At 43.0% G+C, this 18581-nt stretch overlaps 1 protein-coding gene across 6 annotated transcripts in view; it reads right to left on the minus strand.

The window, feature by feature from the left end:
* Positions 1 to 18581, minus strand: part of GRIN2B (glutamate ionotropic receptor NMDA type subunit 2B) — a 235246-nt gene that overhangs the window by 27094 nt on the left and 189571 nt on the right. For all 6 annotated transcript variants that reach the window (XM_064419975.1, XM_064419974.1, XM_064419976.1 and 3 more), the window contains 2 exons: positions 17881 to 18110; positions 1608 to 1768 (listed from right to left, as the gene is read on the minus strand). In XM_064419975.1, the coding sequence (XP_064276045.1) occupies positions 1608 to 1768; positions 17881 to 18110 (391 nt within the window). The remainder of the gene's footprint in view (positions 1 to 1607; positions 1769 to 17880; positions 18111 to 18581) is intronic.

The raw sequence follows: 18581 nt of genomic DNA on the forward strand, positions 1-18581 counted from the left end.
TCAGGACATTATGTTTAACCTCTTAGTTACTGTGAAGAGTGCTACCAGATCTTTACCAATGTCAACTGGCCATGAGAGCAGCTTTATAGTTTACCCTGTTGAATTGGTCTTTGTTAAAGAATTTTCAGTTGAAAATCACAACAAAAATTCTGTTTCAACACAGAGAAATCCCCATTATGGACTATGTAGAGAGCACAGTGGCCTGATGAGAGCCTTTTCACACTGCAATAAATTGGACGTGGGGGACAGTCTCAGGAGGCTGCGTCTTCCACAAACCCAAAGACAGCTGATGACTAAATCCTCCCACTAGATCTGAAATGAAACATCTTCTGATAAATGACCTAAGGTCTTCCAGCTGCACATTCTCTCTCACACACTATCTTTACAATACACCTCCTGCACACATATTTACAGTATGGTGATTATCTCAGTTCAAGCGTTTATCTGTGAGGAAGTCTGTCCTAGGGTGAATATGAAGCCAGGATGACATCTATCACAAGTGATGACCTCTATCTCATCCATATATTTCCAGGACAGTGCATATTTATTTCCTGAATGATGACTATCTTGGCAAATGTACCTTCCCAGGATGACATCCAGCTATGGTACAGCCATTTGTAATGGGCTGCAGGCCTCTGAACCTGGCAAACAGGTTTAAGACTATTCAGTCAATCTAGTAATTAAATTGGCTAAACATCTTAATTTGTGCTTTGAAATTAACTTTCTCATAAGACTGCAACATGAGTGTAAGCAAAAATGCTTTTTGTTCACTGTGGCTGGGCTCTGACAACCAAAATGGTCAGTTCTGAGAGCAGGTCTTTAATTACAAAGGACAAAGGCTTGCAAAATGTCATTTTGAGTTAGGTCCTTTGCAGACTCACTGTTATTAAAATAGGATGAGCTATTCAAGCATGCTTTTTCCTAACGATTTTTCCCATGTCTCCAAAATTACCCAAGGAAATACTTGCATTTTTTTATACTTCCATATTATTCAAATAATGTTTTGTTTAGCCCTTGATACTAAAATATTCCAGAGAGTAGGCTACATCCAAACTATTTGCTTCAAACCTACCTTCCATTATATTGTATTAGCTGGTGATACACTGGGGTGGGATTAGTCTGACAGCTTCCTGATTAACATAATCTTTTATACACAGAAGGAGGGAAAACAAAGGAATTTCCAGATGACAATATAAATGCTCTGAAAAAAACTTTGTCCACAGAGACCTGTGAGATTTTCTTCTGTGTTCATAAAAACCCATCAGCATGAAACATCTTGATGAAGCAAGGTCTTTGGGACCAATACACACATGGATTATGTACAGAGGGATACAGTAGATCCTCTTTTTTTGTTTATTTTGCTTCGTTTTTAAATTCTTATAAACACAGCAAAATCAGAAACTTTTATACAGATGTCAATAGAAAAACCTGGCAAAAGAGCCACAGAGTCACTCTCCTATGCTACTGTGCTATGTGTGGTCTGGGTATACTTTTAACCATGGAATGATAATAGAGGCTCATTTTTCAAACCCTAGAACGTAAATTTTCCAGACAAGCATGCAAAAAGTCAGGTTTCTGTGGTGAGCAAGCATGTAAGAAAGCCTCACCCAGTCTTCAGGGAGAACAGCGCATCGTCCACCCCCCTCTGATTGAACTTCACCATGTAGCTGTGCATTTCAGGGTAGTTGTTGCGGATGTTCCTTTCCGTGCTGCCGTTGGGAACTGTCCCAAAGCGGAAAGGGGGTGAGAAGTCATTTGGTTTCTGGAACTGGAGAGACAGAAAAAGGAATATTTCTTACAGTTTTTCAGATTGAAGCAGTCATCTGAGTGGGAGAACATCGGAAGGTTGATCCAATTTTATTTTACTATGATATAGAACACATAATTGAGAAGATATTATATTTTATTGTCAATCATGAATATCTCCTATTAATGCCTAAGAAACAAGAAGTAAATCTGAGCAATTTGTTCTTTTTCTCTACTCTGGATTAAGTGCATGAAATAGTCAGTGATCAGAGATTAAACAGGAGGTTAGATAAAAGGAAAAAGGAAAGGGAAAATCTAACAGTGGCCTGGAACACAGTCAAGAAATGGTTTCCAATAAAGTCTATGTGATGTGCTTTTTACCCACAAACTGTCATTTAGTTCCTAAGAAGTATCTTTTTCAGCTCTGTGGATGCCTTTACACTTCCTGGTCCTGACAGAGGTAGAAAAGTAATTAATGAGCAGAGATGCCTCTCAGCACACCTCACACCCACTTCACTGAACAAATTATTAGCTTTCAAAGTTTTGGGCAAATGTTCCAAATAAAATGCTGTTAGTGGCTGCAAGTTACTAGTAACATTTGATGCCCAGAACAGAGCTGGCAGAACACTCCAAAGCTTTTGCTGCTCACAAGAAATACATTCATCATATCATTCCCCCAAGGCTGCAAGCCTGTGAGATTTTATATGCCACTTGCTTAACGCAAGTCATAATCAATGCTCCCTGGGATTTTATGAGGAGTAAAATTTAGATTGTCAATTATCAAGACTGCTTAAAACCCCTAGAACCAGCAGATGAGAAGGAGCACAGAACTATAAACCAGGAACTGAATAAGCAGTAAAGGGTGCAAAGATAGGTTAAATGGAAGGAAGCCTCCTTCTCTCTGGATATATCAAGCAGTAGCTTGCCTGGTGTTATTTCTTGACTCCCAGCTGTGACTGTGTATTTCCATGAGACTGAGAAGCCTGCTGACAATAGGCTAATGGTCAGACCAAAACTATTTAACAGCAGGAGTGCACCTGGTACATGAATATGTGCAGCCATGCACTGCCACCTTCTACAGGGCTGCAGGCTACAGATAGTTCTAGCTTAAAACACATGCAGGTGAGCCTTGTTTTGAGCTCTACTTAAAGCCATTTTGGAACATGGTCAGCTCAACTGAGGAGGCCAGAGCCCCTACAGCAGTGTATCTTGCTCACATCTCAGCCGTGAGGACAGCTAGAAGCTGGGTCTGTGGATAACTGAGCACACTGTTCACCTGTTTCTGTGTACCAGCCAACTCATCTCTCCAGTTTGGATGGCAAGATGGGCTAACCTGTATGTGCATGTGAATGTGTGAGAGAGAACACGTATCCTACTGCTTTAAGCAAAAAAAAAACAAGGGGGCTGTTTTTCTGAACTCAGGTTAGCGCATCACCAACAAAACAGAAGTTTCACATAGCATAAAACAGACATTAAGGTGTCTCTTAGAACTCTGTCACACCCTCTAGGGAGGAAGACAAACTCACAGCTATCAAAGACTGTAATGAAAGCAAACTTTGATGGGAGGAAAATCACCTCAGCATGCTAAAATTATTCTTTTTTACTAAGCTGATTAAAGCAGCAGCCTAGGGGACCCATCACAAGGAGGGCACTGCCATGCCAGACACAAAGAAACACAGTCTCTCCCATGACACGTTAAACCAGGAGACTGCAGCATGGGCAACTCACTTTCCCAGAGGCTGCAGAACCCCACCTTAAAGGCATACAGAAGATTCCCATTCCCACAGAGCCCTCTGACAGAGTACAGCCAACAGGAGAAGCATCAGGCAGGCCTGACCAACATTTGTGAGACTGAGTTTTGGCATGTTCATTTTATACTTCCACCCTCCATTCCCAATGACATGATCTCTACTTTTGTCTGTTTCCATCATGATGCTTACAAACTGGAGTAAGAAGGATTACAAAGGCAGGCATTTCCCTGTGATAAGGGAAATAATCTCAACTCTGAACTATCTTTTGTCCCCATGCTGTTCCAGAGCCCATAATAGCAGCCACAGGCGAAAGGCTTTAGATTTAATTTTTAATCTCCTGGGCAATCAATAAATAAATGGAAACATTTCTCTTGTAAGAAATTACTGTTTCTGGCAACAGGAAAAGCACATTTCTAGAGAAAGAGGTCAGGTTGATGACTTCTACAAATTCACATACTACTCATTCACTCACCAATCCTTATCGTCTGCCGATTCCTTAGTAAGAACAGATCTTCAAATGCAAATTACTCTCCCCACACCAACATGCACACACACTTCAGCAATAGCTTGGTGAACAGCAAGACAGGAAATGATATGAAAGGATCCATATGGGGCCCACATTAGACAATTTTAGCTTGAGTGCCTAAGAGGAACACAGATCCCCAGCTAACCTAGCTTAATGTTTACAAAGCTGAAAGTAACCAATGTCTAGTTGACTCCACAGTCAATATGGCCAGAGATAAGCAGCTACTTCTCCACATTTGAGAAGTAATAGCAGTACACGCATGCAGTTTTCTGATGGGAGATAACAGTTCAAAGATCCCCATGTGTGTTTCTTAGCACTAAGTGGGCACAGCCCAGTCCAGGGATGAAGGGATCTCCAGAGTAAAAAATATTGCATCATTCTGAATTGACTTCTGTCCCACACAGCTCATCCTGAGGGAACAAGAAGACATGTGACCCTTCCCAGAAAGCTCATGGGATAGATGGGGAAGGAGCGTGTCCTCTTCTGCCAACATTGTAGAGGAATGTGTGGAGGAGCTGGAGACGATCTGTGAGGAGGAAGGTTAATTGACAGATTGTCAAAGAGTTCAGTAAGGAAAGCCACTTGCTTGATTTCTCCCAGGGGCTGGGACCGTGAGCCTGGATCATATGTATCATCCCCAGGGAAGCAGGGCTCTTGGGCAGATGGGTCTATAGGAAGTCTGAGACATGAGGGAGGAGCTGATGCACAATGCAGGGGCCATCACATGGAGGAAGCCTGTGCAGAGGTAATCTCAATGCCGCAGTGAACACTGACAAAGGAATTAACTGCAGATATGGACAGAAAGGGTCAGAATGCAGATTAATTAGAGAACTGTCCCATTATTTAATGCAAAAATGTCTCCTGTCAGGGCTTTAAGTCACAACAACTCCACTCCAGGCATCTGTGAAGAGGAGTCTTTTGAGGTTCTGGCAAAAAATGCAGTGGTAATAGGGGAAGGGAAGATAAGCAATTACATTAGCTGCTGAGAAAATCCAGCTGTACAGGGTCCACACTTGTAGGAGCCCCACATTATACTTGCCTGCAGCAGCTCTACATTTGTAGGAGCCCCACGTTAGACCTGTCCTGCTGCCCAGCTCTACCTACCTCAAAGGGTGACTGCCTGCAAGGGAACCAGCAGAGCTCAGCTGCAGTCCTGTACCCAAAGAGCCCCAGACAGAGACGTACCCCACTTGCATCCTCTTACTCATTCACTGTGGAACCTCTGTTGTGAGTTGCTCTCCTATTATGTACCCAAGGTGATGTGCACATCCTCTCACCCATGAAAGAAGTCCCACTTGCTTCACATCAGTTGTGAAGGTGGAGGCTAGAGATGGGGGTGGAAAGCAGGCACCGAGGATGCCTGAAGGCCTGCAGTAGCTCTGGGACATGAGATATCTACGTTTAAAGCCCAGTGGCTGCCTGCCTCTTCAACCCCTCACTCCACAAACTGAAATCAAGCAGCATTAAGTGCAAAGCAGACCTCGGCTTTGCAAAAGTAACCTCTCCGAGTCAGAGAGCAGAAATCTTCCTCCTCTGGAGAGCAATAAACACACAGGCTGGAAGCTGTTAGCACATTCAGGGGGGAGAGCTGCTTTGCCACTCCCCTCCACATCTCTCCATGAGAGCTGTCGAGAGCGGCAGTGAAAGCGGGTTTAAGTGACTCGGCTGGCAGAGCTGTTTCATTAGCAATTTGGAGCCATGCCGTGCAGAAAGCAGCATTGTTCTCAGATGTTCGGATATCAATCTGCATAATGAAACAGGTGATAGGAGCTCTTCCCATTCATGCAGCAGCAAATGGAGGGGATTTAGAGATGAGGGGAAGGGGTTATGTCTAATTGGTGACAATTAATTTGATGAGAATTTTTTTTCAATATATTGTCTATCACCGAATGGATCCTACAGAAAAGCACATCTGCAGTTATTTATCTGCCTCATGTAGGCCCTGTTTACACTGTAAAGTGTTTGCCAATAGCACTGAAAGCAGTTTCCCAAACTCAGCAAGCTCTTGCAACAAAAAGTCTCTTTTTTATCAGCCAATCTACTTTGACACTGCTGAAAAAAAAACCCAAATCAATCCACTGCTGAATAACATAATGAGCTGGCAGAACTTAGTGCAAGGGTGGGTGCGTGGGTGTATAAGCTTATACAGCTTCTCTGGGAGGGATCCTTACACTTTGTAAGGCCCTGATGACCAGTTGAGGTTTTCTACCACAGGAAGCTCCACAGCTCTGACCCATCAAACTGAGAGCCACAAATTCAGCTCCTCTGCTAGCTGCAAGTCAAAAAGAGCTTAAGCCCATGTTAGATACTTTGAGCTCACTTCATTTACCCAAAAGTAAATGCCAAGCTGAAATGCCTAGGGAATTTCACCCTGGGAACAGGTCTGTCATAGTCCCTGTGTCAAATTTGCCCACCACCTGAGGGTAGTTTGGACACTCCAGTACACCTAAAATAGCTCTAGATATCTACATCAACCCAAACAAATCCAGCCACTGGGCCATTCATCTCTCAAGGCATCTCCCACCAAAAGTAGAGGGAGCCAACCACTATGGGTAGTAACAAGCCCGAAGTGCTCACCACCCCCCTAATGTACAACCTCTTTGCATTGCCCAAACATCCTCGATTGTCTTCTCTTGTTCTGGTTCGGCTGTATGTCACTGCAGTCAGCTTGCCCCTTTCTTCATTGCCTGAAAATTCAACCAGGCTGTTTGCAAAGACAAAACTTTAAAAATTGAAGCGTGGGTCAGTGGTTTTCAGGTCTAACTCTGAGGTAGCTCTATGCCTGTACTTAAGTCCTGACAGGTTACACATGTCCACAGCAGCATGTCTTGCCATAGTTGCGTTCTATGTCCTCTGTTTCAGCTAGGGAATTAATTCCTTCACAGCTAATGGACGAGTCTCAAAGAGAAAAGGCTTTTTTTTCTTATCCCCAAAATATATAATTTTTGTCCCCAGGCTGCACCACAAACAATGCCACAGACTCCCAAACCTGGATTTGACCCTGAGAAGATGTCTCTTCCACCTCTGTCTCTCTGGTGAGTCTTTTCTGGACATCACCATTCCTGACAGCTCTTAATCCAGACCACTGTGGAAGATGGCTGGTGCTGGAGACTCCTCCATTCCCTGGACAATGCCCAGAGCTTTACTACTGGAACGTTCTTCCAAGTATCTGAACTAAAGTCCTCCACTGCAAATACAACTGCAATATTTTCTGTTATCTTGTCCATGAGTAGGAAAATCCAAATAATTTCTTCTTCTCTGAAGGTACGTTTTATGTTTCTGAAGACCACTGTGCTGCCATTTCTCCATGTTCTTTGACTGCAGCTAAAGAAGCCAGTTCCTTTAGTCTTTCTTTGCAAGCTGTATTATATGGACCTGCAACCATTTTTGCTGTTGCCCTTTCGCTGCATCCTGTAGGTCTTTCCTGGACTTACCTTTGGTTGGTAAACATGCTCTCCACCATACCAAGAACCATCTGATCAAGATCCAAAGATGCTGAGAGAATATTGCAGTAAAAAAGCTTGCAGTAGGGCAACACAAACAATGCTAGTCAGAGTTCATGCTTATTATTCATCTTCTCAGGGCCTCTCTGTATTATATCGTGTTTTGTCGATCTTTCATTTTCAGCTTCCAAGTTCTTCAAAGCTGCAACTCTGTCCTGATCTGCATTCAGGTAACGATCAGTTTGTTTCTGGAATGCCAATCAACACTGCCAGCACCAGCCTTCAGAGCCTTTACTGTAACCTTTTCTTTCTGCAGCTTGGATTGTGCACATAGGCACATCCACAAACCCATGCCCCCAGTCACCTGTCCTGGTAGAGGAGGTGCTCTACAGATTACGAGCACAGAATTTGCAGCTGTTGGTGGCTTGGGGTTGTAGGCACTGTATGGGGTTGTAGGCACTGTAAAACTGACAAAATTGCATCCCAGCTAGGAGTGTGCCAGCTGTGCCAGCCCAACTGCATAGGCAGAAAATCATACTGCAAACCTAAATCTTAGCACTGGTACAAGTCTGTGAGGAGTGCAGACTAAAGTGACTGTGCTGCTTATTCTCTATTATTAATGACTCCCTTGTAAAGGTACTTCTCCAGATTCATTCCTAAAGCATTCCTTTCCCCTCTGCACAGTCATGTAGTTTTGACATTACAGACACTTTTTATTTCCAAGGTGGAACTCTCAGCCATTTCTAAGTGACTATGAGTTTTCAGATCATCCTTTTACCCTAGCTCTTTTTAGTTCCCTCCTGCATTCCGTCACAATAACATTCTGTGTCTCCTCAGCAGTGGCTGGGACTCCTCACAGCTCTGAATCCAGTTGCCACATCAACTCTTCGTGAAACACTAGTTTCTTGTCTTCACTAGTCAAACAACATGTCTTGATTTATAAACAAACAAAAAAAGGAAGCTAAAAAAAAGGGGACCAAACAGCAACAAATCAAATATGTCGATTTTGGGAGGGCATAAAATTACCCTGTCCTCCCTCAGACTTTGACTTTGTGGTTTATCTTATTATTCAGTACCCAGTGATGTTTCATATTCTCTGTCTTGCTTTGCATAGCGCTTTCACCCATGAATTGTTCTAGATAAGTCCAAGAAAGGAGTTATCAGTTAGTGCAGATGACTGCAGTGAAGTTGGTAAAGAATTCTATTAAAGTTCCTTTTAAAGGAAGATGTAGTGTGGGTCGGACCCACAAACAAGAAAAAAAGTATCTGTGAATGTCTGTTGGTGAAATATGGATACGTGCAGGTCAGGAAAAGGAACAGAGCAACCTGGTGACAATGCAGAGGTGAGGGGGGGGCAGGTGAAAGCAAAAGAAAAGAGTTCAAATATAGCAACTTTAAAAATAGTTGTCCTTGCAAAATAACTGAGATGAAAGCCGAGATCCAATTGGTGGAAGAAGGCTCCATCGCATGCGGTTATTGCCAGAGCAGTGCACACAGCAGGACTGTGCAGCCTCTTTGCAAGCTGGATTGCTATGTGCAGACCTGCTCTGTGCCACTTCTGCACCCTGGGCAGGGCAGTGCCACCCCCAACAGACAGCATGTCGGGGATCCCACGTGCTCCATGAACACACCTACTGGTGCCTGCTGCCACCACACTGCCTTCATGCTGACCCAGGTCTGAGGGGCCACTGCAGGATCCCACCACCACACACAGACACAGCCCACCCACCACCAGCACACCAGGAGTCTTCTGGGGGGACAAGTGTGTGAACATTACACAGGCTCTGTGCAGTTTCTCCACCCAACATGTAATATTAAAGCCTTAAATATTCTTCAGGGCACATTTGGCAGTGTATAGGCTTCAAGTCACTGTTAGGTGTCCCTCAAGCTTGACCAGAAATCTGTAGTGGAATCACTGAGCTTTACCAATCAGAGCCAAAAGCTGCCTGCACAGCTAAAGTGTTAGTATTTATATATCAGAACACCACAGTCATATCTGCTGCAATGAAGGGCACCATGAAATCATAGCTACAGTACACTTAACTTTGGTTGCATGCATGCAGAGGATGGAGATCATCTGTTTATCCAGAATCAAATCATCTGTTTATCCAGCCATGTATTTGATTCTTGAAGGTCAGCTTCCTTGGAAGCTAAACACAATGGGACAAAGGATATCTACTGAATAATCCTAGGCAAACACTAAAGAGAAATTCGTGAGGCAGAAAGATGCCACTTACTACACTCATGTTAATATCATTAGGAGTGTAGATGCTCATTCAGAGGGAGAAAATTAACTGATTAAAAAGACCTTGAGAGGAGAGGTGACAGCTAAGTACAGAGGAATTTGAAATCTGCTTTGTTTGCACATGAGACAGCTGGTTAACAAATTATGAAACACTCTGAGAAATTCAGAGGATGTAGTTTGGTGGGGAAGCAATTCCATTTTTCACCCATTTTCATTAACAAAGGAAGGTCAGATCTTCCTGTCTTCTGAATACTAACAGTAGCCAACCTACTATTACGTGGGTACTATCCACTGGGCGGCAGGGTGAAACCCTGCACAAGCCTGGAAAACCTCCAAAAGATTTCATAGGGGCCATAACTTTCATCCAAGCAATTTTAAAAGCTTAGTAATTACATTAGTGCAATTTCTTAAGCACATCTGTAGGGCAGAAATGCAAAGCAAAAAAGTAGGGCACTTCAGACAGGGCAGCACCTTCCCAGAGCTGGGAGATAATGCCTTCCTTTAACATTCTGATAGAAACTGCCTCCTACCTGCAAGTGAAAGATAGAGAAATGAAAGCCATATCACTCCCATGTGAGTCCTGGGGTACTGAATTACACCTGAAGTAAACAAGTCTACTGGGCCACCAAGATTTAGGGGGAAGTTTGACCTTGAGCAGCCAAAGGCCTGGGAGAAGCAGGGCAGTAAACTAAAGTAAAGCATGCAGTGAAGTAAAAATGCCTGGAAAGATATAACCTGCCAAATGTTTATCAAGCATCTGTATGTGCATATAACTCCAAATGTCACGGTCACTAGGCACCAGGAATGAAAGTCTGGGGATACAGCTATTGTATTTTTTTTTTTAAATTTTTTTTTTTTAGATCCTGTAGACCTCATACTCCCATTCCTTCCCCACCAGTAATTCAGCCCTGATCATTCAGCTGAAGGAGGCCAGCTCTCATCTCTCAGGCTGCCAAATTTTGGTGGCAGGGCCATTGTCTTTTATTTGACTGCAAAGTGCCAAGTACATTTATGGCACCATATAAATAATAAATAAAAATATTCATTGTTTTCCTCTCCCCTGACTTACACTGATGTGAGAAGCAGGACAATCCTTTGCTTCCCTCTCTCACTCTCCCTCTTACGTAATTCTCCAAAGACAGCTTTTTCCAGACTGCCAAGCAATTAGCACAGAAGCAACCAAATTTAACCACTACCTCCAAAGAGGTATAGTTCCAAGAGCTGGTGAAAGGGAAGATGAAAAGAAAGGGTCAGTGGTGACCAAGGCCTGGGAAAGGCCAGGGTGCTGTAGAGGGGGAATCCAAAAGCTGCAAGCTAAGGACTATGCCACAGCTCCATCACCAAAGTCCCTCATCCTGCAACTCTCATCTGTACCTCCAACAAAGCCCAGGGGGTTGCATTTCTTCCTTTCCAGCAAGGATGAACTAAGCCTACAGTCTGACTCTGAGTATCCCCTCCCCTTGCATCTTAGCTGCTTAAGTTCCCAACTAAACTGCATTTTAACTGTCAAAAATCCTGATTAGTCCCATTAGAGGTTTTTACTGTCATTAAATAATAGAATGGGATGGAAGGGACTTTAAAGATAATCTAACGCAAATCCTCATGCCATGGGCAGGGACACCTTTCACTAGACCAGTTGCCCGGAGCCCCATCCAACCTGGCTTGAACAGTTCCAGGGATGAGGCACCCACAACTTCTCTGGGCACTACTTCTACTGCATCACCACCACCACCACCATAGTAAAGGATTGTTTTCCTAATACTTAATTTAAACCTATTCTCATCTAGTTTGATGCCTTTACCCCTTATCCTGTCATGACATGCTCTTGTTAAAAAGTCTCTCTCCGTCTTTCTGGTATGTTCCCTTCAGGTACTGGAAGGGCACAATTAGGTCACCCTAAAGCCTTCCCTTTATCAGGCTGGACTATCCCAATTCTCTCAGCCTTTCCTTGAAAGGAGATGCGCTCCTTCCCTTTAATAATTTTGGTGGCCTCCCCTAGACTCACTCTAGCAGGTCCATGTTCTTTTTGTTCAGAAGACAACACCCCAGGGCTGGATGCAGCACTGCAGGTGGGGTCTCACCAGAGCAGAGCAAAGGGGCAGAATCGCCTCCTTCATCCTTCTGCCCACGTTTCTTTGGATGCAGGCCAGGATACAACTGGCTTTCTGGGCTGAGTGCACTTTGCTGGGTCATGTCCAGCCTCTTGTCCACCTGCACTCCCAAGTCCTTCTCAGCAGGGCTGCTCTTGATCCCTTCAACCCCCAGTCATTTTTGATACCAGGGAAGTCCCTACAGATGAACAGAAAAAGAGAGAATCCTGAGAGACCAAGTGAAGGCTAAAGCACACTGCAGCCTCCTTGTTGCTCTGCACTGTACAGTGCTGAGCTGAAGAAAAAGAGAGAGAATGACAAAGAAACTAGGACTGAAGCAGGGGGAAAACAAAACATGTTTGAAGACCCACTGACGTAAAAAATTTATAGTCTTAAAATCTACTAAATCACATTTTAGCACACAGGCACAGGAGTTTGTTCCAAAGATCTCAGAAAGCATAAAAATTATCTCAATACAAAGACTGCAGAATGTCTAAATCTATGGTAAACACACCCATCTGCAACTGTAAAAAAATCTAAGATTATATTTATGTATACAATAAATGTAAGTCACAAATCAGAAAAATCTATTACAAACATATGATCAGCTGTAGCTATTTAATAGTTATTTATTAATAAGAAACTTTTAGCATAATATATAATTACACATACTACAGATGCATTATGTGTATTTACACATAATATATAGCTACACTATATAATATTTTTAAATACTTCTTACTATAGCACCTGATGATTTACAAGGACATACAGAGAAATAGTCAGATTTTAAGCCATAATATTTCAGACTATCAGAGCTCTGAGTTTGTTACACTTCACTACAAACCAGTGTGTTCAGAGTGTTTCTTTTATTAAGCACTACAGCTGATACCATTGTTATTGATAAAGGTCATATTTAAGCAAAAGGCACAGTTCAACTCATTTACAGGGAGATGTACCCCTAGGAAAGCACTGTGGAAAGAAACTCTACCCTATGACATAAGGTCTTCAGATACAAGAACCTCTTTATTTTGGGGAGTTTTTTTGTCAAGTAAGGTGTATCATATTTATGCATTTTGGAAAAGGTTATGATTTATCACAAGAGGATTGGAAGTGGCATGGCCCTTCTTCTGTCTGCCTAACTCATACCTCCACAAAGGTGTCCTGACAATAAAAACCATTCTGCTGTTGAAAGATGACATACTTTCTGCCTATGGACACTGCCACATAAAACTTCCTTTGTATCCTGCTGAAATGTGTGGAAGCACCACAAATGCCAGTTAACACTAAATATCTAATCCCATGGAAGATTTGTACTGCCTCCAAGCCACCCAGTTAGACAATCTTCCCCTTGTAGAGCTCACAAGGCACAAGACTGACCCTCACTTTTAATCCTCTTGAAAAACATCTAGCTGAAGGTATCTGCTCTGCATTTTCCCTGGACTTCTCCAGAACAGGTATTTGTTGTACAAAAGCTGCAGGCTCAGGGAAGCATTTAACTTCAATCATGTGAAAAATAGCCCATTGACTTTAATGTCACCACTCATGAGCACAAAGTTAAGCACACGCTTAAGTCTTCTGCATATCTGGGTTCCTTGTATAATTTCGATTTAATGTGCCGCAAAGTACAAGGTGGAAATAATTCATTTTTCAGTTTCACAGCCAAGCATCTATTACTGCCAGAAAAGAGCAGGTCCTTCTCTTTCTGTAGGTTTTTCAGTGAGGCTTTTGTTTTGTATCAACCTGAAATGTTCCATTCACCCATTCACCTCAGATCTACCTATGTTGTTTCATCTTCCAATTATCTCTGTCTGTCCCCTTCCTTTGTCACAGAAAAAAAAAATCTTTTTTCCATTTTTTTCCCCCTTAAATGTAGGTCAGTTTTATGAGTGGTGCCTTTAGAAAATGACATGTCAAAATACATGTCAGAAATATCAAAGTATTTTGCATAAAGTATACTAAAATGAGCTATTTTTGAAAATATCAGAAAATCCTTCTCCCTTCTTATACTCTCCTTAAGTTGATTTTTTTTTCATAAAAATACTGGCCATTCTTAACTTCGAAACCTACCTTTCAAAAAAAGAAATAAACTCATATTTATTGAAAAAATAACTGACCCATGCTGCATGTGTCTCAACATTGCATTAACATCTTAAAAAGAAAATAAGTCAAATACGTGTGAAATTTCAGCAATCTATATTAATTTGCAGGCATGAAGAAATCAATTTCTCTCCTTTTCACGTCAATTACAAATTACCATTTTGATACTGTATTAACTTTGGCATTTCCAACTAATTTATAGGAAAGGATACTATTTTTTTATTATTATTAACCTACTGCCTTCTAAATCATTTTATTTAAATGCCCTGCTGGCTGTCCACATTTGCTTTTATTCTATTACTACTTTATATGAATGGAAATTACGTATAGCTATTAGATTACTTCACACATTAGTTCATTTTATATAATCTTTCCCGTATTTATTGCCTTCGTTAGACTGAAATACCGCAGGCGCTTGTTTCTCTAATGTGTCTGAAGCTCTCCCACTAATGGAAATTGGGTTATATCTTCTGATTACACTCAGATGGAATCCAGACCCAGGAGCTGACTGCATATTCTGCGACAGGCCCTCTTACCAGCGGGGCTTTCGCAGGGCTCAGGCAGCAGCAGCCCCCACACGGATCCTGGATGGATGCAGCCCAGCAGCACGTGCAAAGATGCTCCAGCTGGGCTTGCTGAGAGCTGGCACGGCCAGTGTGGCTCTGCCAGGACCACCTCCAGCCCCTCTGCTGCACAAGCTGGACCAGTGGAGGTGGAAGGTGCTGCTTTGGCACCTGCGCAGGAGGAAAGTGGTTCAGCATGCCCCAAGTACAGGGAGCTGGAAAGGAGATGCTGTCAACAGCAGGATTTTTCCTGCAGAACTGACAAAGCCAGTGCTGCTCTCAAGTAGGAGCAGGTTTCTCCTCCCTCAAACTGCCCATGGCTGCCCCAGAGATAAGAGCTAAAACTTGATGTATGATTTAGCAGATTCCAAGGTTAACATGGGGGAACCAACAGCCATCAAAAGGTGGGTTCCTGCACCAACTCTGGCACCTGTTTTGAGCCAGCTATGTTCAAAGGGTGGCATTCAGCAAGGTGAGCATCACCTGGGACAGAGAGTGAGTGGCAGAGGTCCCTACATTCATAGAGGGGTCCTCCAGACACCCTCTGTTGAACCTGGTAGCATCTTGGGACAGAGGCACCCAGCCCAGCTCAGACAGACATGCTCAAGCATCCACAGAAGCACAGTGGGGGCATGATGTTAGTCATTGTCTTGAATGCCATTAGGAAGTAAATGCTGGGGTGCAGCCAAGACATCATCCAAGAGACATCCACCATCCTGAGACATCTGGAGCATTTCAGTCTGCTTTTCTGGGGAAGTGGCATGCCACCAGCTGTAGGCATCCCTTGCAGTAATTCTTCCCAGGCAAAACGTAAGGAAGAGGGTCCAAGGAGAGGGTTGCTGTTGCAGAATGTAGCCAGCCTGACCTTGGCAAGTGCACCCCAGCCAGGCAGAGGAATGGATTTTGTGAGTGCATCTGGCATTTTGGCTGCTCTACTGTGTCAGTGGGACACCTTCCCCAGCTACTGCAGAACTACAGAGATATTTGCAAGTAGATCTGAGTCTAGGCAAGTAGGAACAATATAATTTTGTTACTGTCACTTTGACGATTGGCTTGGATTACATCATCTGCTGAGTCCTTGTGCTGGACACAGGTGCCTTACCAGCTGATGGAGAAGGCCAGGAGACCAACCTGCCTGACCTCTGCTGTGGACACCAGGTCATACATTTGGGATAAAAAAGACTGGAAGCGACAATCTTTCCTCTTGGAAAAGAGTCTTTCCCACCTGGCTTTGAACAGTGACTGCCTCTTTTGAAAGTCTGAACTGACTTTAAGCAGGCAAGAGAAGTGAGGTAGAACACAGGCCACTTCCATGTGCCCTGGATGTGGCTGTGCCCTTCATCCTGGCCAAGCAGTGCGTTGAGAGGGTCAGTGAGTTGCAAGCAGTGTGCAGGCTTCAGAAAAGGGTAAAGATGAGATTCAGAAGAGTGAATTCTTCCCAAACCAGGGGATCTTGAAGCACTGTGACAAATGTCTGGATGACAGCTCACAAATCCTACAGGGCCCTTTGCATATTCAGAGAGTAAAATCCATAAACCCAGTAGATCAAGCTCATTCACTCACTTTGTTTTGGATGGATTTAGTCCCACCTGCTTTTATTGCCCAAAGGCAGCTGTTGGCCTTCAGTTTCACCAGCCAATTTTCATTTGATTCCAGATGCTCTGGTAGATTGTAATCTTACCCAAATATTGCACTTGCACTAGCAGCTACGTTTGAGGCATACCACAATCCTCTATGTACTACAGCCTTTCTCTTCCCCAAGGAAAAAAGCACATATGCTTTAGCATAGCAAAAGTAAATACAGGTACGGTGGCAGAGAAAAGTAGAAGAAAATGGCCTCAATCCAATACATACAGGTGGCCCTACAGTGAAATCAACTAAAACAGGCCTAGAAATTTGTATTCAAAGGTTCTGTGAAGCTCCAGGAGTCACTGCTTTCAAATGATATTTCATGCACATATCTCTGCAGGTATGAAGAATATCTTTAAAAACGTGAGAGCATGTTCTCTCCATGAGCCTAGCACAGCCTGAAACAATAGATCACAGGTACAAACTATCCCATTTAGCTCAGATAGTTGAAAACCTAATGATGATAAGCTAATGTTACCTCTTATAGGCCTGGCTGATTTTGAACAGTATCTTTCAATCTGAAGGTTAGAGCTCACATCTTCTAAGGAGTCTCTGCAACAATCTCCACCTGACAGAAAAGCATCCTCCCATCCACCCCATCCTCAACCCAGCATATTGCAAATGAGGAGACAATGTGAAACAAATTGAGGTCAAAATTAAAACAAATAACAGGAGCACTTCTGCATGGATTGTATTATTCTGTGCCATGTTTCATTCCAGGAAAAAAAAAAAAAAAAAAAAAAAAAAAAAAAAAAAAAAAAAAAAAAAAAAAAACCACAAAATTAGTAAGAAAATCTCAGAATCACAGAATTTCCAGCCCACTGAACAGGACACAGTATACACAGGAGGCTTGGCCACAAATAATTTCTAGACTGTCATGATGGACACAGGAGTCAGTACCTGTAACCAACCCAGCAGCCACAACTGACGCTTGCAGTCCTCCTCTTGCTGCAACCCTCATAGCAATATGTGCAACCCATTGCTATTTGGCTGCCCTGCAATGGCATGACCACTTAAGCAGCCCCAGAGACTGAGTAACAAGCTCAGCATGAGACTCACAATACACAATTCCTTGTGAGTAGCCTCACCACAAAATAAAAGTAAAGGAATGCACAAAGCATTACACCCTCACGAGCCAGACAGTGCTACCCTGCGAGTATCAGCAATCTTCTCAAAATCCTCAAGTGTTTAGAGTCCAGCAGAAGTGAATGCTCTGCATGGACAAAATGCTGTGCAGATAAACAAGACATTGAAATGCAGTCTGAAGACAAAACGGTTTCTTGTGGTAAGCCTCCAAGCACCTCAAAAAAACAACAGTATAACTTCAAATGCAAGCAATAGTAAATCATGAAATGCACAGTGATTTACCCCCATGGACAGAACTTGTTTTCAGAATAAATAAACAGATCATATTTGCTAGCCTAATGACCAGCATTCCTACCCAAGACAAATTATTTAATCCTGAAAAAACAGGTTACAGCCATTATACACATTGTCTCCAAAGCTCCATTAGTTTGTTTCTTGCTGACAGTCAAGATGTGGCTTGGGATTGTGCAAGCAAGCACAGGTCAGCTCTGTCTATAATTCATTCCTGAAGTGCTTAACACATGTAAAAGTGCAACTGAATATCAATGAAGAACAGCCGCGCTATTTAAACTAGGGTCTAAAGCTCTGATGATGTTACTCTGAAAACACCTGCCCACTTTCCTTGTGAAAGGAAAGAAGAGATGGTAGAGCAGCCTATCCTGTGGAAAAGGCTGCTTTGAGGGTTTGGGTGGATACATTACCTTTTTGTCGCTCAAGCCAGACACCTGGTCCACGTATTCCTCTTGGATCATGAAGGCAGCCAGGTTGGCAGTGTAGCTGGCCAGAAAGATGACAGCGAAGAAGGCCCACACCGACACCATGATCTTGCTAGTGGTACCCTTGGGATTCTGTACTGGCACAGAGTTGTTGAACACCAGCCCCCACAGCAGCCAGATAGCTTTGCCAATGGTGAAAGAGGGACCTCCTGGTTCTAGAGTGATGGAGAAACATGATCCCACAGTGAGCATCTGAGAGTAAGTGGTCTGCATTTCCAGTCACATACACATCTTCATTTCAGAGTTAAGAGCAGAATCTATTCCCACTTTTGAGGTGAATATCTGCAGCTGCACTCCCCTAAGTTCATGTTACCATATCTCAGCTAAGTACAACCCGAATTTTTTTTTTTAAAGTGTCCTTAGGTTCCCATATTTTTCTGTCTCAGGAATTTCCACTGAAACCTTATACAAGGACATTTTTTTTTTATTTGATTGAAGTATCTAGAAGACCAAACATTTAATTTGGGTTGAAGTGTTGTCCCCAGAAACAGAATTTGCTCAGAAACATTCTATACTCATTTCCATCTGTTCAAGAGTAATGTCCTCAAAGTCACAGCATACATCTGTGTAAAATATGGCTCTCCTTACTGTACTTATAAAGGTATGAGGAAGAGCACCATCTGAAA

This window comes from Passer domesticus, chromosome 5, assembly GCF_036417665.1.
Source record: "Passer domesticus isolate bPasDom1 chromosome 5, bPasDom1.hap1, whole genome shotgun sequence".
Lineage (NCBI taxonomy): Eukaryota > Metazoa > Chordata > Aves > Passeriformes > Passeridae > Passer > Passer domesticus.